Consider the following 18185-nt stretch of genomic DNA (forward strand, 5'->3'; position numbering starts at 1 on the left):
CTAACTGTCTCTTTACTGGGGATGAGGACTGCTTTTGGCCAATCTTTATTTATTTATTGCCAGTGACATCAAAGAATGGTAGGTCATTTTAGACTCCCTTGTATGAGTTCTAATGCATAAAAGACCTAGTAGTCCTTCCTGGAACTTACTCAGTTGACTGAGTCAGACCCCTGTGGGAATGTTTGAAATCAATACTACACATTGGCCTCATCCCATGCTTGGAGTTTTGTTATTAGTGGCCTTAATTAAATGGTAGATGAGATTAATTGAACAGATTTGGTCCCAATCTCTGTTAATCAGAGTGGCCAGTGGAGTAGCATATTCATGTGAAAATTCACCAGAAGCCAAGATTTTACTGTGTAGAAACAAGGGGTAGACATTTTGGGGAGATATTCTTCCATAGGTCTTTCTCTCCCCTACATGTTTGCTAACAAAAATGGAAGGCCCTGACAACTGTTTACCTCGGCCATTTTCCAGGGTTGTGTTTGTAATGAGCAACCTTGAGGGACAAAGAACAGGCTTATTACTGCCTCCTGTAAAATCCTGGGTCTCTCAATCTCCATCTGGACCCTCTTCCATCTGGACCCTCTTCATCAGCCCTGTGAGACTTGGGAGACAAAAGGAACTGACACAAACATGCTAATACTCATGCTTTGCTCTGCTACAAGCAATAAAGTCCTTTGTCTCTGATAAGAGTCTTGTGAGTTTGGTTTTGTTTTTTGGCCAGCATCCATGAAACAGTAACAGGTGAATTTATTAGGTTGTAAGTAGGATAAAATTAAATCTCAGACCTAACAGTTACATCATCATCATTGCTATTATAAAAATATATAGTCAATGAAAACATAAAAGCTTCATTTTCTTGGAAGAGTCAGGGGAGATAATCTCTGGAAGACTGTTAAATTTCTAAAGGATGACATATGTCATTATGTCTGAGCTTCCCACACACAGAGCACAATTCTTGACCCTGAGGTCAATAATTCATGTTGTATAAGTGAAAATGTACTAGCCAGTATCAGTTCAAAATTAAACAAAAATCTAAATACAGAATTGAACATAAGAAATGTCCACAACGCAGAATGTGATTTTATTAGATTACAAGCTCTTTAAGAACATAGCATTTTACAGATAGAAGATAATTAGTAAAAATCTTCAATTTAATAAAAAATTAATTCAAAGACAAGTGGACTATCTGATGAATGATAGAACATGGAAGACCCAAACCAGGTACCACTTGGGTACTAAGCATCTGTCCAAAGTACTAAAGGGGACACAAAAAATGTGAAATATGGCTTCTATAGTAAAGAACACGCAGTACATTGATCCACTTATTTGAAATTTAGATTCTTTTTTCTGAGAGTAACTTACCTTCTAGCCCCATTTAGTTTGTATCCTCTCTCCATACACTAATTATCTTCTAGCTATACTAGCTACCAAATAGGCATCATTTTCTTAAAGGAAAACTATGAACTCACCCGAGCCTCTGAATGTTACAGTTTGGATATCTCAAAGCGTCACATAGAATTTTCACTCCATCATCCTGCAAATTGTTGTTCCCAAGGTCCAGGCTCCTCAGGTTTGGGTTGTATACAATAACAGAAGCCAGATCCAGACAACATGCATTAGTGAGAACACAGCCCATCAATCTGTAAGAATTACAATAGGAAAAGTGAATCCTTCCGTTGTGAGGCTTAATAAGTTTCCTCCTAGGAGATACACCCAGGTATTTGAACCTCTTTTCTATCTACAATCCAGGACATACATGGGAGAGTCTAATTTATCAGTAAAAACAGATGGGATTTCTTAATGAGCAGAAGAAACCAGCAGGTAAAACTGTTGTCTTCCACAAACAGGTTGTTATCTACAGAGCTTTAAAAATCAAGGGTATAAACATTTATTTTTACCAATAGTTAAAAAAAATAAATATAAGCCTTCCCAAGGAACCAATAGATCTCTGTGCTTTCAGTTTTTAATATATCTTTAAGTGAAAAAAGTTTCCTGGAATCCATCTCAAAGTATTATCTTCAAAGAAGAAAGCTACATATAAAAAGATATTTATTCCAGGTCCTTTGCGTGGTATTCAAGAGCATTCACAATCTGACCTCAAGCTTTCTCTTTCCATACTTTGTCCCCACAGTATTTTCTAACCACGCACATGAATTTTTCTCCAACTAAACCATATTTGTTGTTGTTTCTCTTCTATTCTCTCTCCTTTCCTTCTGTTTAGCATATCCCCACATAACAGAATCTTCGTCATTTTTCTAGCCTAAAGTAACTCTGTCTCCACTGAGAAGTCCCAACCTTAATCCCTGAGACTGTTGTCATATCCTTATAACAATGTATGGAATATATTGTAATTTGCTTTATATTTATTTCCCTGTAATCAGCATTTTATGTTATTTGGGGACAAAAGCATCACCTCAGTGACTTTTAGTTTCCTTAGCATCTAGTTCATATTGGTTGAAAATATTGGTTAAGAGAATTGACATGGTCTGCATAGAGGCTTTGGAAGGTAACTAAGCAAGTACAGCATTGTTTACAGCATTGCTAAGGAGAGAAAGTTGGCTAGCAAAGACCTTGAGTATATAGGTCACTTAGAAATTGTATCTCTGTAGTTAAATGAAGACATTGGATTTAACAACATCCATTAAGTAAATCTTTGTCTTCCAGTTGAATAATGATGAATGAAATTCCAGAGAATCAGAGAATCACAAAATAACCCATATCATCTACACTTTCCTAAAGTAAGTAAAGGTATTGATTGGACCCTATGGTGTAATTGCCTTTGTGTTTAGAGTTGTCACATTAAACTATTAAACTCATTTGGAAGTTTAGTTATCATGAGTCAGTCTGGTCAAGACAAATACTTCTTGGTCTACCAAAGAGCTTGACTTTACAGATCTGAAAAACTATGCTGGGGTTAGACCCTTAATGACTCACCAAAGTTACTGGTCACTTGGGAGGCCCTGGTAGGAAAGGGAGCTGAGATTGCTAAGTGATGCCTCTGTCTTGATTCATGCCGGCCAAAGTATTTATGCAATGAAATACAAAATACCATACAGTCATTAAAATAATCAAGAAGATAATTTGAAATAAGTATTTAAATGTATTTCTTCTTTATTCTCAGCATGCACACCTTGATAAATGTATTTCTGAAATACTGTCAAGTGAAAAGGAAACCCCAAATCATATCCATACAGCAATCAAAATTATGTATACACATGCAATTCATATGTATGTATACCTGCTCACAGACTGAGAAAACATAATATTAATGAAAATAGTTGGAGTTTAAAAATGTGTAGGACATTGTTAAAAATCCCCTTTCCATTTATTTGCAAGTTTACTTAATTATAACCTGAGTTTAAATATAAATCTAAAAGAAAAACTAGTAGATCACAATTTCAACTTCATGGATAAAAGGAGAGGACACACAGTAGATTCACTGGGGCACAACCAAGGAAAGAATAAAATGGCTGCTGTTCAGCAGTGGAATGTAGGATGTTGTAAAAATCCCCTTCCCAATTTATTTGGAAGTCGACCTAATTATAAACCTGAGTTTAAACATAAATCTAAGAGAAAAACTAGTAGAGAACAATTTCAGCTTCTGGATTAAAAGTAGAAGACACACAGTAGATTCACTGGGGCACAACCAAGGAAAGAATAAAATGGCCACTGTTCAGCCTGATGCCTCTGGTCCTTATTACCTGAGGAAAGTTTATTAGAATTACTATGGTAATTATTTTTACAAATCTGATGAGCAGACTTCCCCAGCTTGTCTCAGGCAGAAGAGAGAGGGAAAATCAGCTGTATATTCTTTTCTCTGACAGATACTCGGTTCTCAGCCTTTCTTTCAGTATCTCCCAGACACTGTTGTTGAAACTACACAAAAGGAAAGCAACAGAAAACCTACTCCAAGTCCTGAAGATTACAGCTTGGATGCCGAAAGACATCACACAGAAGCTTCATTCCATTGTCTTGTAGCCAGTTTGATCCTAGATCCAGATGCGTCAGGCTCTTGTTGTGTAGAAGGGAAGTTGACAGATATTCACTGCTAAGTGAAGTGAAATGGCAATGCCTCAGCCTACAGGAAGGACAATGTGAAGAAAGATGGAATTACTGCAGTACTGTCCAGAGATTTCTCTCTTTGAAAAGATTTCATGATTTGATCCCTTATCTATTTGTCAACATTCCATTTCAGATGAAACACCCTCACTGTCAGCCTGTCTCACTTGGGAAACAGATTTACATCAAATTGGGCTACAAACTAGACTCATATTCTTCAGCATTTTTCTTACAATAAATCAAATGCTAATCTCATTACATTACACATATACATAGTACTCTACTGCAGAAGTATCTCCATGGACTAGAAGAACAGACAGATGGAGTAGAATAAGAGTAGTCATAATAAGGTAAGTACTCTTTGTACGTAATAGAAGCGGCATTTTCAAACAGTAAGGAAAATCCGTATTATGCCATTATTGCTTTTGTGCAATAGATCTGATATATGGGGAAAAATAAGTTTAAGCCTTATAACAAAATAAATCTGGAATAATTTAACATGTAAATGTTAAAAGTAAGCCATAAAGAGTATGAGACTATATATGTGTATTTTTTTAAAAAAAAGAAATGTACTTCCAATTACGACAAAACTTCTTGAAGTCGTGAGGCAGAATTTGACATCACAAAAAATTTTAAACTTATCTATTCTAAAAATGACCATAAAGTTAGAAATAAAGCAACATGCTGAGAAAATTGTTTGCAATATATATAAAATAATATTGTATATGTGATATTAATAACTATAATATATAACATATATAATAGAAAACATCAGGAAAAAACAGCCTATGAAGAGGAAATTCCTAAATATAAAAGATCAAAACAACTTGAAAAGATGCTCAACATTTAAATTACTTTAAAAGTTACTTTTCAACTTTTTAATTAATATAGGTCAAAAAGATTATAGATGTCCAATGAGGGTGTTAAAATGCAGGTCCCTAGACTGCTGCTGGAAATATAAACAATCTATCTGGAAGGCAACTTAACCATATTTGATCAAATTAAAACCTTGGCTTATTAATTCAATGTTTAGAAAATTATCTAACAAAAATGAACAGAATAATCACAATGTGATTCAGACATACAACAGAGTGCTATATTTCTGTTCTGAGCTCAGATTCTAGAGTAGGATAGGTGGTAGGCTTTAGTTCTGAATTCATAATTTTCTTGTGAGATATTAAACAAGGTGTATTATCTTCCTAAGGCTCACATTCCTCATCTGTAGAGGGAGGCCCCTCAAAATAGGGTGGCCAATTTGACAGCATTAGATACTATTTTGCACAATGAGCATGTTTAACACAAGATCCAGGGTAGAGTTAGGACACAATAAATGTCAATTATTAATATCATTTTCACCTTCTTCTTCATTAAGGGTAACAGGGAAAAAGCAAGGAACAGAATGTGTTCATAACATTTTACTATTTTAAACATATTTCAAAATGTACAATATATATTAAGGATAAAACTTGAAGACACTTACACAAGGCTCTGCAGAGTACACTGTGCATGTTGCAGGGCATCACTCATAAGCTTTACTCCACCATCTCCTAAGACATTGTCTGCCAAGCACAAATGTGTCAGTCTTTTATTGCTGATGAGAGCCAAAGAAAGATCCTCACAGCCAGCCTCTGTGAGACCACAGCTTTCTAAGCTGAAAAAGAAACAGAGATGAGAAGGGATCCGTCAATTCCCAAAGCTCATGCTTCTCTTCTACTTCACAGGGAAATCAGTGGTGCTTGTAACCCCCATATCTTGACTATAAAATTAACCTCAACAAACCTATTTAAATTATGAATTCCATTGCAGCTGTTTGCAGGATATAAAACATGGAAGGGGAGAGGGGAAGCTTAGAAAAGAATGAAAGTAAAGAGCTCAATCAGAAAAAAAGATAGGTCTAAAAGTGAAGTAAAAGAGGGAAGTAGAAGAAGAGAAGGGGGATACATGTAGAGCTTATTCAGGATTGACAAATGAGTCAGTTAGTGTCAAGACCCAAGCAGTTCCCCCATCAGATCATCATTAAGCTACACAGAACCAAGCAAAATGACTCTACAGAAAACAAAACAGAAACACTCACGACAGTCTCTCTAGATAACACTTTGGATGTCTTAAGGCCTCACACAAAAGCTGTACTCCATCGTCCAACAGATTATTGGTTGACAGATTCAGAAATATCAGGCTCTGGCTTCTGATGAGAACATTAAATATACTTAGACAACAAAATACAGTTAGGTTGCAGGATTCCAACCTGGAAAACAACACAGAAAGACAAGAATGACCATCCTTAGAGAAGTAGTACAACCAACACCCACCGAGCCCAAAGGTAGGAAGTTTCCTAATCTTTGGGATCTTGCCTGAAAATCCAACTTCTCTACACGGAAAAAAGTTGTTTAACTAAAGCATAAGGCTCTGACAGAGTTAAGGAGGGAAGGGAAAGAGATTGTTTATCACATTCCCACCCCCTTAATTCCCTATAAAAATATATTTGAGAGCATTCAAAAATATCTTTAAATGATAATAGTTTTTAGTCTGGGAGGAATTTCCTCTAACTACAACTTGGAAGATATGGCTTGAAGGATGAGTGTATTCTTCTATACTCTGACTTCTGAAACAGAACAGAAATAGATAGGAAGTTGGGAGCAAAAGCTGTGTCTCCCGTGAGCTCATTTATCCATGAGCCCATGTTTTCTGAGGAATCCAGTCCTTAAGAGTGAAAAACAATACGTAAATCATAAATAAAACAAAACTATTTCTAAAGATTAAGAGAAACAGAAAAAGCACATGTAGAGAGACTCATATTTAGAGACAACTTGTGCCTTGTACATGGTTGGGAGTAATACTAACCCATTGTAATGAGTCAGGCAGCAGCAGCAGCATTTCTGATATTTGGAATTTCTCTGGGTATTCCCTTTAATCAAGGACTTACCAACTTGAGTCACTCAAGAATTGTTTCTTTTCATCAAAATCAGGATATATAGAGGAAGGAACAGGAGAAGCTTCCTCCTAAGCCCAGAATTAGATCTTAATGGATGACCTAGAACATAGCCTAAGGCTGAAAAAGCTCAGCTTGCCCAAAAACCACAATTACTTTTGCACCAACCCATAACTAATAATCACCTTAAGTTAAAAACAGGCAATAGTACTTGGAAGTTTCTGGACATAAATGTACAGAAAGAAAAATGAAAAAAAATATATACCACTTATGAAGCAAAAATGGTACCGAAAACATTTTTAAAAGTTTCTAGACACGGAGTAAGATGGCCAAATAGGAACAGCTCCAGTCTCCAACTCCCAGCGCGAGTGACACAGAACACAGGTGATTTCTGCATTTTCAACTGAGGTACTGGGTTCATCTCACTAGGGAGTGCAGGACAGTACATGCTGGTCAGCTGCTGCAGCCTGACCAGCCAGAGCTGAAGCAGGGCGAGGCATCGCCTCACCCGGGAAACGCAAGGGGGAAGGGAATCCCTTTTCCTAGCCAGGGGAACTGAGACATACAACACCTGGAAAATCGGGTAACTCCCACCCCAATACTGTGCTCTACCAAGGATCTTAGCAAACGGACACAACAGGAGATTATATCCCACACCTGGCCAAGAGGGTCCCACCCCCACGGAGACTCCCTCATTGCTAGCACAGCAGTCTGCCATCTAACTGCAAGGCAGCAGCGAGGCTGGGGGAGGGGCGCCCGCCATTGCTGAGGCTTAAGTAGATAAAGCCACTGGGAAGCTCGAACTGGGTGGAGCTCACAGCAGCTCAAGGAGTCCTGCCTGTCTCTGTAGACTCCACCTCTGGGGACAGGGCACAGCTAAACAACAACAACAACAACAAAAAAGCAGCTGAAACCTCTGCAGACACAAACGACTCTGTGTGACAGCTTTGAAGAGAGCAGTGGATCTCCCAACATGGAGGTTGAGATCTGAGAAGGGACAGACTGCCTGCTTAAGTGGGTCCATGACCCTTGAGTAGCCTAACTGGGAGACATCCCCCACTGGGGCAGACCGACACCCTACACCTCACACGGTGGAGTACACCCCTGAGAGGAAACTTCCAAAGCAAGAATCAGACAGGTACACTCGCTGTTCAGCAATATTCTATCTTCTGCAGCCTCTGCTGCTGATACCCAGGCAAACAGGGTCTGGAGTGGACCTCAAGAAATCTCCAACAGACCTACAGCTGAGGGTCCTGACTGTTAGAAGGAAAACTAACAAACAGGAAGGACACCCACACCAAAACCCCATCAGTATGTCACCAACATCAAAGACCAGAGGCAGATAAAACCACAAAGATGGGGAAAAAGCAGGGCAGAAAACCTGGAAATTCAAAAAATAAGAGTGCATCTCCCCCTGCAAAGGAACGCAGCTCATTGCCAGCAATGGATCAAAGCTGGATGGAGAATGACTTTGACGAGGTGAGAGAAGAAGCCTCCAGTCCATCAAACTTCTCAGAGCTAAAGGAGGAATTATGTACCCAGCGCAAAGAAACTAAAAATCTTGATAAAAGAGTGGAAGAATTGATAACTAGAATAATTAATGCAGAGAAGGCCATAAACGAACTGACAGAGATGAAAACCATGACACGAGAAATACGTGACAAATGCACAAGCTTCAGTAACCGACTCGATCAACTGGAAGAAAGAGGATCGGCGATTGAATATCATTCTTATACACCAGTAACAGACAAACAGAGAGCCAAATCAGGAATGAACTTCCATTCACAATTGCTTCAAAGAGAATAAAATACCTAGGAATCCAACTTTCAAGGGATGTAAAGGACCTCTTCAAGGAGAACTACAAACCACTGCTCAGTGAAATAAAAGAAGACACAAACAAATGGAAGAACACACCATGCTCATGGATAGGAAGAATTAATATCGTGAAAATGGCCATACTGCCCAAGGTAATTTATAGATTCAGTGCCATCCCCATCAAGCTACCAATGAGGTTCTTCACAGAATTGGAAAAAACTGCTTTAAAGTTCATATGGAACCAAAAAAGAGCCTGCATTGCCAAGACAATCCCAAGTCAAAAGAACAAAGCTGGAGGCATCATGCTGCCTGACTTCATACTATACTACAAGGCTACAGTAACCAAAACAGCATGGTACTGGTACCAAAACACAGATATAGACCAATGGAACAGAACAGAGTCCTCAGAAATAATACCACACATCTACAGCCACCTGATCTTTGACAAACCTCAGAAAAACAAGAAATGGGGAAAGGATTCTCTATTTAATAAATGGTGCTGGGAAAATTGGCTAGCCATAAGTAGAAAGCTGAAACTGGATCCTTTCCTTACTCCTTATACGAAAATTAATTCAAGATGGATTAGAGACTTAAATGTTAGACCTAATACCATATAAACCCTAGAAGAAAACCTAGGTAATATCATTCAGGACATAGGCGTGGGCAAGGACTTCATGTCTAAAACACCAAAAGCAATGGCAACAAAAGCCAAAATTGACAAACGGGATCTAATTAAACTAAAGAGCTTCTCCACAGCAAAAGAAACTACCATCAGAGTGAACAGGCAACCTACAGAATGGGAGAAAATTTTTGCAATCTACTCATCTGACAAAGGGCTAATATCCAGAACCTACAAAGAACTCAAATTTACAAGAAAAAAACAAACAACCCCATTCAAAAAGTAGGCAAAGGATATGAACAGACACTTCTCAAAAGAAGACATTCATACAGCCAACAGACACATGAAAAAATGCTCATCATCACTTGCCATCAGAGAAATGCAAATCAAAACCACAATGAGATACCATCTCACACCAGTTAGAATGGCAATCATTAAAAAGTCAGGAAGCAACAGGTGCTGGAGAGGATGTGGAGAAATAGGAACACTTTTACACTGTTGGTGGGATTGTAAACTAGTTCAACCATTATGGAAAACAGTATGGTGATTCCTCAAGGATCTAGAACTAGAAGTACCATATGACCCAGCCATCCCATTATATACCCAAAGGATTATAAATCATGCTGCTATAAAGACACATGCACACCTATGTTTATTGTGGCACTATTCACAATAGCAAAGACTTGGAATCAACCCAAATGTCCATCAGTGACAGACTGGATTAAGAAAATGTGGCACATATACACCATGGAATACTATGCAGCCATAAAAAAGGATGAGTTTGTGTCCTTTGTAGGGACATGGATGCAGCTGGAAATCATCATTCTCAGCAAACTATCGCAAGAACAGAAAACCAAACACCGCATGTTCTCACTCATAGGTGGGAACTGAACAATGAGGTCACTTGGACTCGGGAAGGGGAACATCATACACCGGGGCCTATCATGGGGAGGGGGGAGGGGGGAGGGATTGCATTGGGAGTTATACCTGATGTAAATGACGAGTTGATGGGTGCTGTTGAGTTGATGGGTGCAGCACGCCTACATGGAACAAGTATACATATGTAACAAACCTGCACGTTATGCACATGTACCCTAGAACTTAAAGTATAATAATAAAAAACAAAACAAAACAAAACAAAAAGTTTCTAACTGTAGATACAATTATTAAATAGTTGGTAGCTCATTTTCTGTTATCCTTCCCATGTTATGAGTTTCTTGAGGTTTTTTTTTTTTTTTTGTATTAGTGGTAATAGAATTTCAGCTATGGGACTGCCTAATTCTTTATGTATGAAATATTAGCCTCATTAAAACAAAATGTTCCCTCTTTCCCCTGCAGCTGCAAAGAAAAGCAGAGAGTATTATAAATCAGAAAATCTTTTATAAGGATAATTTTGTTTTATTGTAATAATGAAATCTTATAAGAGACCTGGACTTTATAAATTATTGCTATGCCTTGTGAAAACAACCCTTACCTACTATTAAGTCTGTACTTTTTATCAGTTGTCTTACTTTGTGTCACTGGTGTAATATTCACATTGATATTTCTGAATTCCTAAATTTTACAAATATTGAAAAGATTTTTTCAAATCAGAAAAAAATCATTAACACTCTCCTCTCACATGTATAAAGTAATAAAAAATATAACCCTTTCCTAATTTTCTATAGTTTGGAGGTTTTTTTCTCACCTGTATTAATATGTAACATCAATCACCAGTGATTCAATCAAAAGGGAAGCCAAAAGCTGAGGATTATGGCTCCAAACTGACCCCTAAATATAAGCCAGCAAAATGGGAGACAAATTAGCTTATCACTTATATTTAGGTCCTTCTTAGGAGCCTGCACAACTTCCTCTTAATAGTGCTACCAAAATGACACCCTTGGCTAAAAATTTCCAAAGCCCAAAGCTCCTTAAAAGTAAGCAAGTTATGAATGTTTTTGTTGTCCTTATTGCTTGCTGTCTGTAGCACTGACCGGCTGTTATTGGGTATAGGTCTGTAAGATGGTACGGATGCTGTCGACTTAGAGAACCCATGTTCCATCTACCTGGAATATGCTCTTGGTTTGAGAGTTGGCCAGGGTAGGATTTTAAATGATGCAAGACACTGGAGCTTTCTTTATGAGTTGAGCCCTGTTGGAGTAAGTTCTCCTGTCCTGCTAGCAAACAAGAATCAGAAAACTGCCATTACCTGAAAAAGGGGCCATTCCTCAGTAAAGAGGAACTGCTACTCCTGAAGATGAACTCCCAGGAACTCAGAGAAGCCATGTAAATGTATTTTTCCCTTCTGAAAATGTTTGCTGTGTAATTTCCAGGTTTCTCAAGAACTTCATAATTTATTTTTGTTTTTTGAGTATGAGATTATTTTTCTGATATGTATTAGAAATTAAGAGATAACAGGAGAGTTGTTGCTGAAGCTATATGGTTTCAGGACCTGTTTCTAAGGATCAATATAAATGTACTGCAGGTGACAGAGGAATGATATTTCCAAGAGAAGGACCATTTCCACTAACAGGATAGGCTTCATGTGCCTATTCTAAATCAAGGTGAATCATTAGATAAACTGATTGGCTCTGTAATTTGAGATTTTGATTTTACCACAATGAGAAATAAAAATACAACATGCAGAGATAAACCTACACATCTACAGTGGAGTCGTTTTTGACAAAGGTGCCAAGAACATACATGGCAGAAAGGACAGTCTCTTTAGTAAATGGTGCTGGGAAAACTGGATATTCATATGTAAAAGAAGGACACTAGACTTCTATCTATCAACATATACAAAAATCAAACCAAAATAGATTAAATACTTCAATCTAAGACTTCAAACTATTTAACTATTAAAATAAAACATAGGGGAAATGCTCCAGGACATTGGATTGGTCAATGATTTCTTGAGTAATACCCCACAAGCATAGGCAACCAAAGCAAAAATGGACAAATGGGATAATATCAGGTTAAAAAGCTTCTGCACAGCAAAAGAAACAACCAACAAAGTGAACGGACAACCCACAAAATGGAAGAAAATATGTGCAAACTACCCATTTGACAAAGGGTTAATAATGAGAATATATTATACAAGGAGCTCAAACAACACTACAGGAAAAAAATTTAATTATCCAATTAAAAATGCGCAAAAGATCTGAATCGACATTTCTCAAAAGAAGACATACAAATGGCATCTGTGAAGGTGCTCACCATCATTAATCATCAGAGAAATGTAAATCAAAACTACAAGAAATTACTTCACTCCAGTAAAAATGACCTATCCAAAAGTCAGTCAATAACAAATACTGGTGAGGTTGTGGAGAAAAGGGAACCCTCTTACACTGTTAGTAGCAGTGCAAATTGACACAGCTATTAAGGAGAACAATTTGGAGGTTCCTCAAAAAAAAAAAAACAAAAACAAAAACAAAAACTAGAGCTACCGTATGATCCAACAATTCCACTGTGGAGTATATACCCAAAAGAAAGAAAATCAGTGTATTGAAGAGATATCTGCACTCCCACGTTTACTGCAGCACTATTCACAATAGCCAAGATTTGGAAGCAACCTAAATGTCCATCAAAAGGTGAATGGATAAAGAAAATGTGGTACATATACACAATGGAGTACTATTCAGCCATAAAAAAGAATGAGATACTGTCATTTGCAACAACATGGATAGAACTGAAGATCATTATATTAAGCAAAATAAGCCAGGCACAGAAAGACAAACTTTCCATGTTCTTATTTGTGGGAGTGAAAAATGAAAATAATTGAACTCATGGAGACAGAGAGTAGAATGGTGGTTATTAGAGGCTAGGAAGGGTAGTGGGGGAAAGAGGGGAAGAGGGGATGGTTAATGGGTACAAAAAATAGTTAGAAATAATGAATAAGACTGAGTATTTGCTAGGACAACAGGGTGACTATAGTAAAAAATAATTGTACATTTTAAAATAACTAAAAGAGTATACTTGGATTATTTAATACAAAGGATAAATGCTTGAGGTGATAGATACCCCATTTACCTTGATGTGATTATTATGCATTGCATGCTTGTATCAAAATATTGCATGTGACCCATAAGTATACACACCTACTATGTATCTACAAAAATTGAAAATACAAAAGTGAAAGTAAAAAAATGCAAAATCCTCTCAGAAAAAAATACAAATGATAGCTTTTGAGATCACAAAATGTTCTACATTTCTTTAATGAGAAATCTAAATTAAAGCATTTCCTAAGTATCCTACAATTCTCCTGTGGACATATTACTTACACTTATATTTTAAAGTGTATATATATAGCTATATATATATATATAGCTATAACTATAGATATAGATATAGATATAGATATGAGTTAAATGAGTTAAATAAATGACCAGCATCTTATAAACCAGAAGCTTATAAATCTGGGAATCAGCCAAGATTATAAATATTTTATACTATCTGGGTCAAGTGGTCAAGTTTTGAGGTATCGCATTGTTTGGCTATATTGTTAGTTATCAACAGTGGTTATATTATTCCTAATATTAACTTAAATACAGTTTCCAAACTTACTGATTTTGAAATGTTGAAGTAATATAGTATTTTAAAGATTAGTTCACAGTTTATCTAAATGTTTCTAGAGAGGTTTAATTTCAAAGTGGGAAAATAAATTACTGTCTTACCACACAATTTGTTCTTCATATTAAAATAAAGACAGCAAAAATCAATATATTGCCTTATAATCCATATTATTTCTGTTCAAAACGTTATGATCTCAACCTTTAAAGGATATTTCACTTAAACTTTATTTGGTATGATTATGAAGCTGTGTATACTATATATATCATGGTTTATTAATGAATAAAAGAAACATTTTGAATGGAGAAGAAGACTGGTAGTTTAATCTCTGCTTGCTGGGTAGTCTGCCCAGGTGGCAGAACCTCGGTTTTAAAGTGTGTATTCTCATTTCTCCAAATTCTGTTTACATTTATGATGACTCATTAGACACTTCATGATTATAAACAACTGTAATGAGTCACAAAGGTTCCTCACTCCCGAAAAAGCAAAAATTTCTATTGGTCCATATGCTATCTACCTGTTAAGTAATATTTCACGCTAGTTGATAATGAGACACAGCTGTGGATATTTGCCATTCTCAGGCAAGTTCCTCTTAGCCAGCTTATTTTTTTTTCTTTCTTCCTTCTTTTTGACATTTTTTTTAACACAGAGTCTTGCTCTGTTGCCCAGACTGGAGTGCGGTGGTGCCATCTTGCCTCACTACAACTTCCGCCTCCCAGGTTTCAAGCAATTCTCCTGTCTCAGCCTCCTAAGTAGCTGGGATTACAGGTGTGCATCATCATGACCGGCTAGTTTTTATATTTTTAGTAGAGATGGGGTTTTGCCATGTTGGCCAGGCTGGTCTTGAACTCCTAGCCTCAAGTGATCCAGAGTGGCCAGCCTCCCAAAATGCTGGGATTACAGGCGTGAGACACCACACCTGGCCTTATCTAACTCTTCTAGATGCCCCCTTTCTGAAATATTAGTCTTCTAATTCAAAGTCTATGAAGATATAGAGAGTGCTCTGCATTTATATGCCATTTTGGTACCCTTTAGGTGGCTGTGCTGTGGAAGCAACAATCGTTCCCTTACCTTGCTTACGAAGCCCCAGTGGCAGAGCATATGCAAACTAAGAAGAGATTCTGGTCACAATTAGAAATTATTGGACTATGCCAAGGTTTCTGTTTTTGTTTTTGTCCTCTCCTTGCTCAGCAAATTTTAAGAACTCACCTTAAAGCATATTTTAAGACCCATTATAAGGCCTATACTGTGGAAAAATCTATCAAGACAAAGAGAATAGATCTTTCTCCTCTTCTTGAGGGAAGCCTTTGGTAAATATTATAGTAAGGTATTCTCATGAAAATTAGTGATTATGGGTCAGGTGCGGTGGCTCACACCTGTAATCCCAACACTTCCGGAGGCCAAGGCAGGCAGATCACAAGTTCAGGAGATTGAGACCATCCTGGCCAACATGATGAAACCCCATCTCTACTAAAAATACAAAAATTAGCCGGGCGTGGTGACATGGGCCTGTAGTCCCAGCTACTCAGGAAGCTGAGGCAGGAGAATCGCTTGAACCCAGGAGGCAGAGGTGGAGGCTGCAGTGAGCAGAGATCACACCACTGCACTCCAGCCTGGGTGACAGAGCGAGACTCTGTTTCAAAAAAAGAAAGAAGAAAATTAGCGATTATGTATCCTTTCGGTATGTTCATGTACAGGGGCTCATGTGAGCAATTTAAAGTTTTAAAAGATATTTTATTTATAAATTAGCCAAGTTCTAATAATAACTGGGGATCATATGTTGCAAGACAGGCTGGCAAAGTCCTACTGATGTATCAACACTACTGATGTATCAACATTGCTTACATCATCTAGAAACAGAGAGTATAACACCAAAATGCGATTCTAGAAACTTGTGCATGGTCTATACACAAACCAAACTAATGAGGATATTCATACTACCTGTGACTCTTATAACATGAGATACGAAGCAAACAGAAAACTGGACCTTCTCCCACAGGAAATGTTAGTAAGGCCACTGATTACTCCTCAGTGGCCACCCACACTGGGGGAACATGCAGTCCCACATAATGGAGTATTAGATTATTACAAAGCTCTGATGACTTTTGCCAAAGCATTGTATTCACTGTTGCAAGGAGCCCTACTAGTTGACTCAGAAAGATGGTTTTCTATTTGAAATCCTGGCAACTTGGTCTGTATCAAGGCTTACCAGCAGACAACATTACTCAAACCTCAAATGGAAGGGACCTTATCAAGTCCCACTGGTCTGTCAAGCGCCAAGCTTTTTTTGTCTTGGATCCACAGCTCCCACTGTAAGAAAACATCTTTCCTCTTTTCCTCAATTTAACAGCTTTTTGCTACTAATACATTTTATTTATAGACATAGGAATCAGTGACATACTTCTCACCTGAGTTTCAGACCAGAGATGTAGATTACAGAAAATTCCTCATAATATCTTAAAACTACTTAGTAGGTAAAACCTTTACTCTGACCTGTCTTGCTAACAACTGAACTCAACCTATGTTTGAGAATTATCCAACAACTTTCCAGATATGCTGTAAGTGAATTCCATCTTACAAAAACTGATAAGAGTTTTAAAAATGTCAAAGAAAGTCTTATTCCAGACTTCACTTGCTTTTCCTACACCTGGATTGTAATTAGCTTCCTACAAATACAGATCTACTTTGGCCCTTCATGCATCAAGCTTCAGTCTTGGCCACCTTGAACTGAGTCCAGGGCTTATAAAAACTTCTAATGTAAAACTTACTGTAACTATTTGTTTTGTCTGGTTTTGTCAGAAACCTATTTCATTGCCTTTCATTGGAAAATAAAATATTTCTTAGAACCTGCCACACAATGTGGAGAACAGTATGATTGCTAATCCTCTCGCTTTCATCAGCCAAAGAAGAGTCACCACTAAGATCAATAGTGTGTGGTAGCCAGCAAGCACCTTGAAAGAGAACCATTTCCACGCTGTTCTTTCTCAGCCTTCTGGGCTGGTCACTGAGTTGCAGTTCTAAATTGAGGGGGAGTCACCATCAAAAATCAAATAAAAGTGAGTCTGTCCCAGCACTGCCCCCAGTTACTTAAAGAACATCCCCCAGTGTGTTATTTTCTATGAGAGTTCAAAGATACAACAAATCTATTCCAGCACTTAAATATTAGAGGTGTTAAATGTTTATAAATTCTGAATGTGCTCTTATTCCCTCCACCAGCAGATTTAGGAGACACAGAGAACCACACAATGAGAAATCTTCCTGGGGAGATAGGAGGAGTGAAAGTCCTACCAGAACGAAATCAGCTTGATTCTACTGATGCTTGCTACCCCATATCATGAAAGTAGATTTAAGCCAGTCTTATGAATAGCAAATCCAGGCTGTAAGAGTCTACTTGGATAGACAAAAACCTCAATTATAAAAACAAAACAAGAGAAAACAACTCAAAGCTTACCTGAGAGTCTGTAGTTTACACTCTGGGTGTTTCAAGGCTTCACATAATGACTTTACTCCATTATCCCCTATATCACTCCCTTTTAGGTCAAGATGCATCAGATTCTGGTTATGAATCAAAGAAGTAGAGATATCCTGACAACCATCAGGGAAAGTGATACATTTCAACCTTCAGAAGAAAAGCATGCAGGAGGTATTACAAAATCATTTCTCTCCTTGGTTACAGGATCTTTCTTTTCAATCTAATTCTTGGATATTACATGAATATTCTTTTATCTTATTTTCATCTAAAACAATTGGGTTATAACTTCAATTTCTATTTATGTCCTGATAATTGACACTCCCAAGTTTTTTTTACCTTAAGGCAAAAGAAGGTGATAACATCATGAAAAGCAGAAGAGGAGCCTCTTAAACTTGTAATCCCAGGAATGACTATCAAAAATTATCAGGGCCATTCCAAGTACTAAAATAACATTAATTCACAATAGCCAAATCTTTAAATAATCCAAGGTTAATTCACAATTAGCATCAACTGTTTGATGTGCAGTAATAACAAAACACTGTTGCAAAACATACTATGTCATCTTGGGGACTTTGCTAGTTGTAGGAGGCAGGTGTACAGAGGCAGCCCAAGCAAAATAATGAAGTTAAATCTGCCAATTTTTGTCCTACTTTCTACCTGCTAACTCAGTCAATGTCAGATATTTCTGATTCTTCTATAGTGTCTCTGCTAGTCCCCAATGCCCTTCTGTTCACTGT

General features: G+C 37.4%; 1 protein-coding gene across 6 annotated transcripts in view; it reads right to left on the reverse strand.

Moving 5' to 3' along the window:
- LOC105488704 (NLR family pyrin domain containing 14) overlaps positions 1-18185 on the reverse strand; it is a 78010-nt gene that overhangs the window by 12251 nt on the left and 47574 nt on the right. For 5 of the 6 annotated variants that reach the window (XM_011753024.3, XM_011753019.3, XM_011753018.3 and 2 more), the window contains 5 exons: positions 17428-17595; positions 6140-6310; positions 5546-5716; positions 3914-4084; positions 1476-1646 (listed from right to left, as the gene is read on the reverse strand). In XM_011753024.3, the coding sequence (XP_011751326.2) occupies positions 1476-1646; positions 3914-4084; positions 5546-5716; positions 6140-6310; positions 17428-17595 (852 nt within the window). The remainder of the gene's footprint in view (positions 1-1475; positions 1647-3913; positions 4085-5545; positions 5717-6139; positions 6311-17427; positions 17596-18185) is intronic. The other variant, XM_011753025.3, reaches the window with a different exon arrangement.

Source organism: Macaca nemestrina, chromosome 12, assembly GCF_043159975.1.
Source record: "Macaca nemestrina isolate mMacNem1 chromosome 12, mMacNem.hap1, whole genome shotgun sequence".
Classification (NCBI taxonomy): Eukaryota; Metazoa; Chordata; class Mammalia; order Primates; family Cercopithecidae; genus Macaca; species Macaca nemestrina.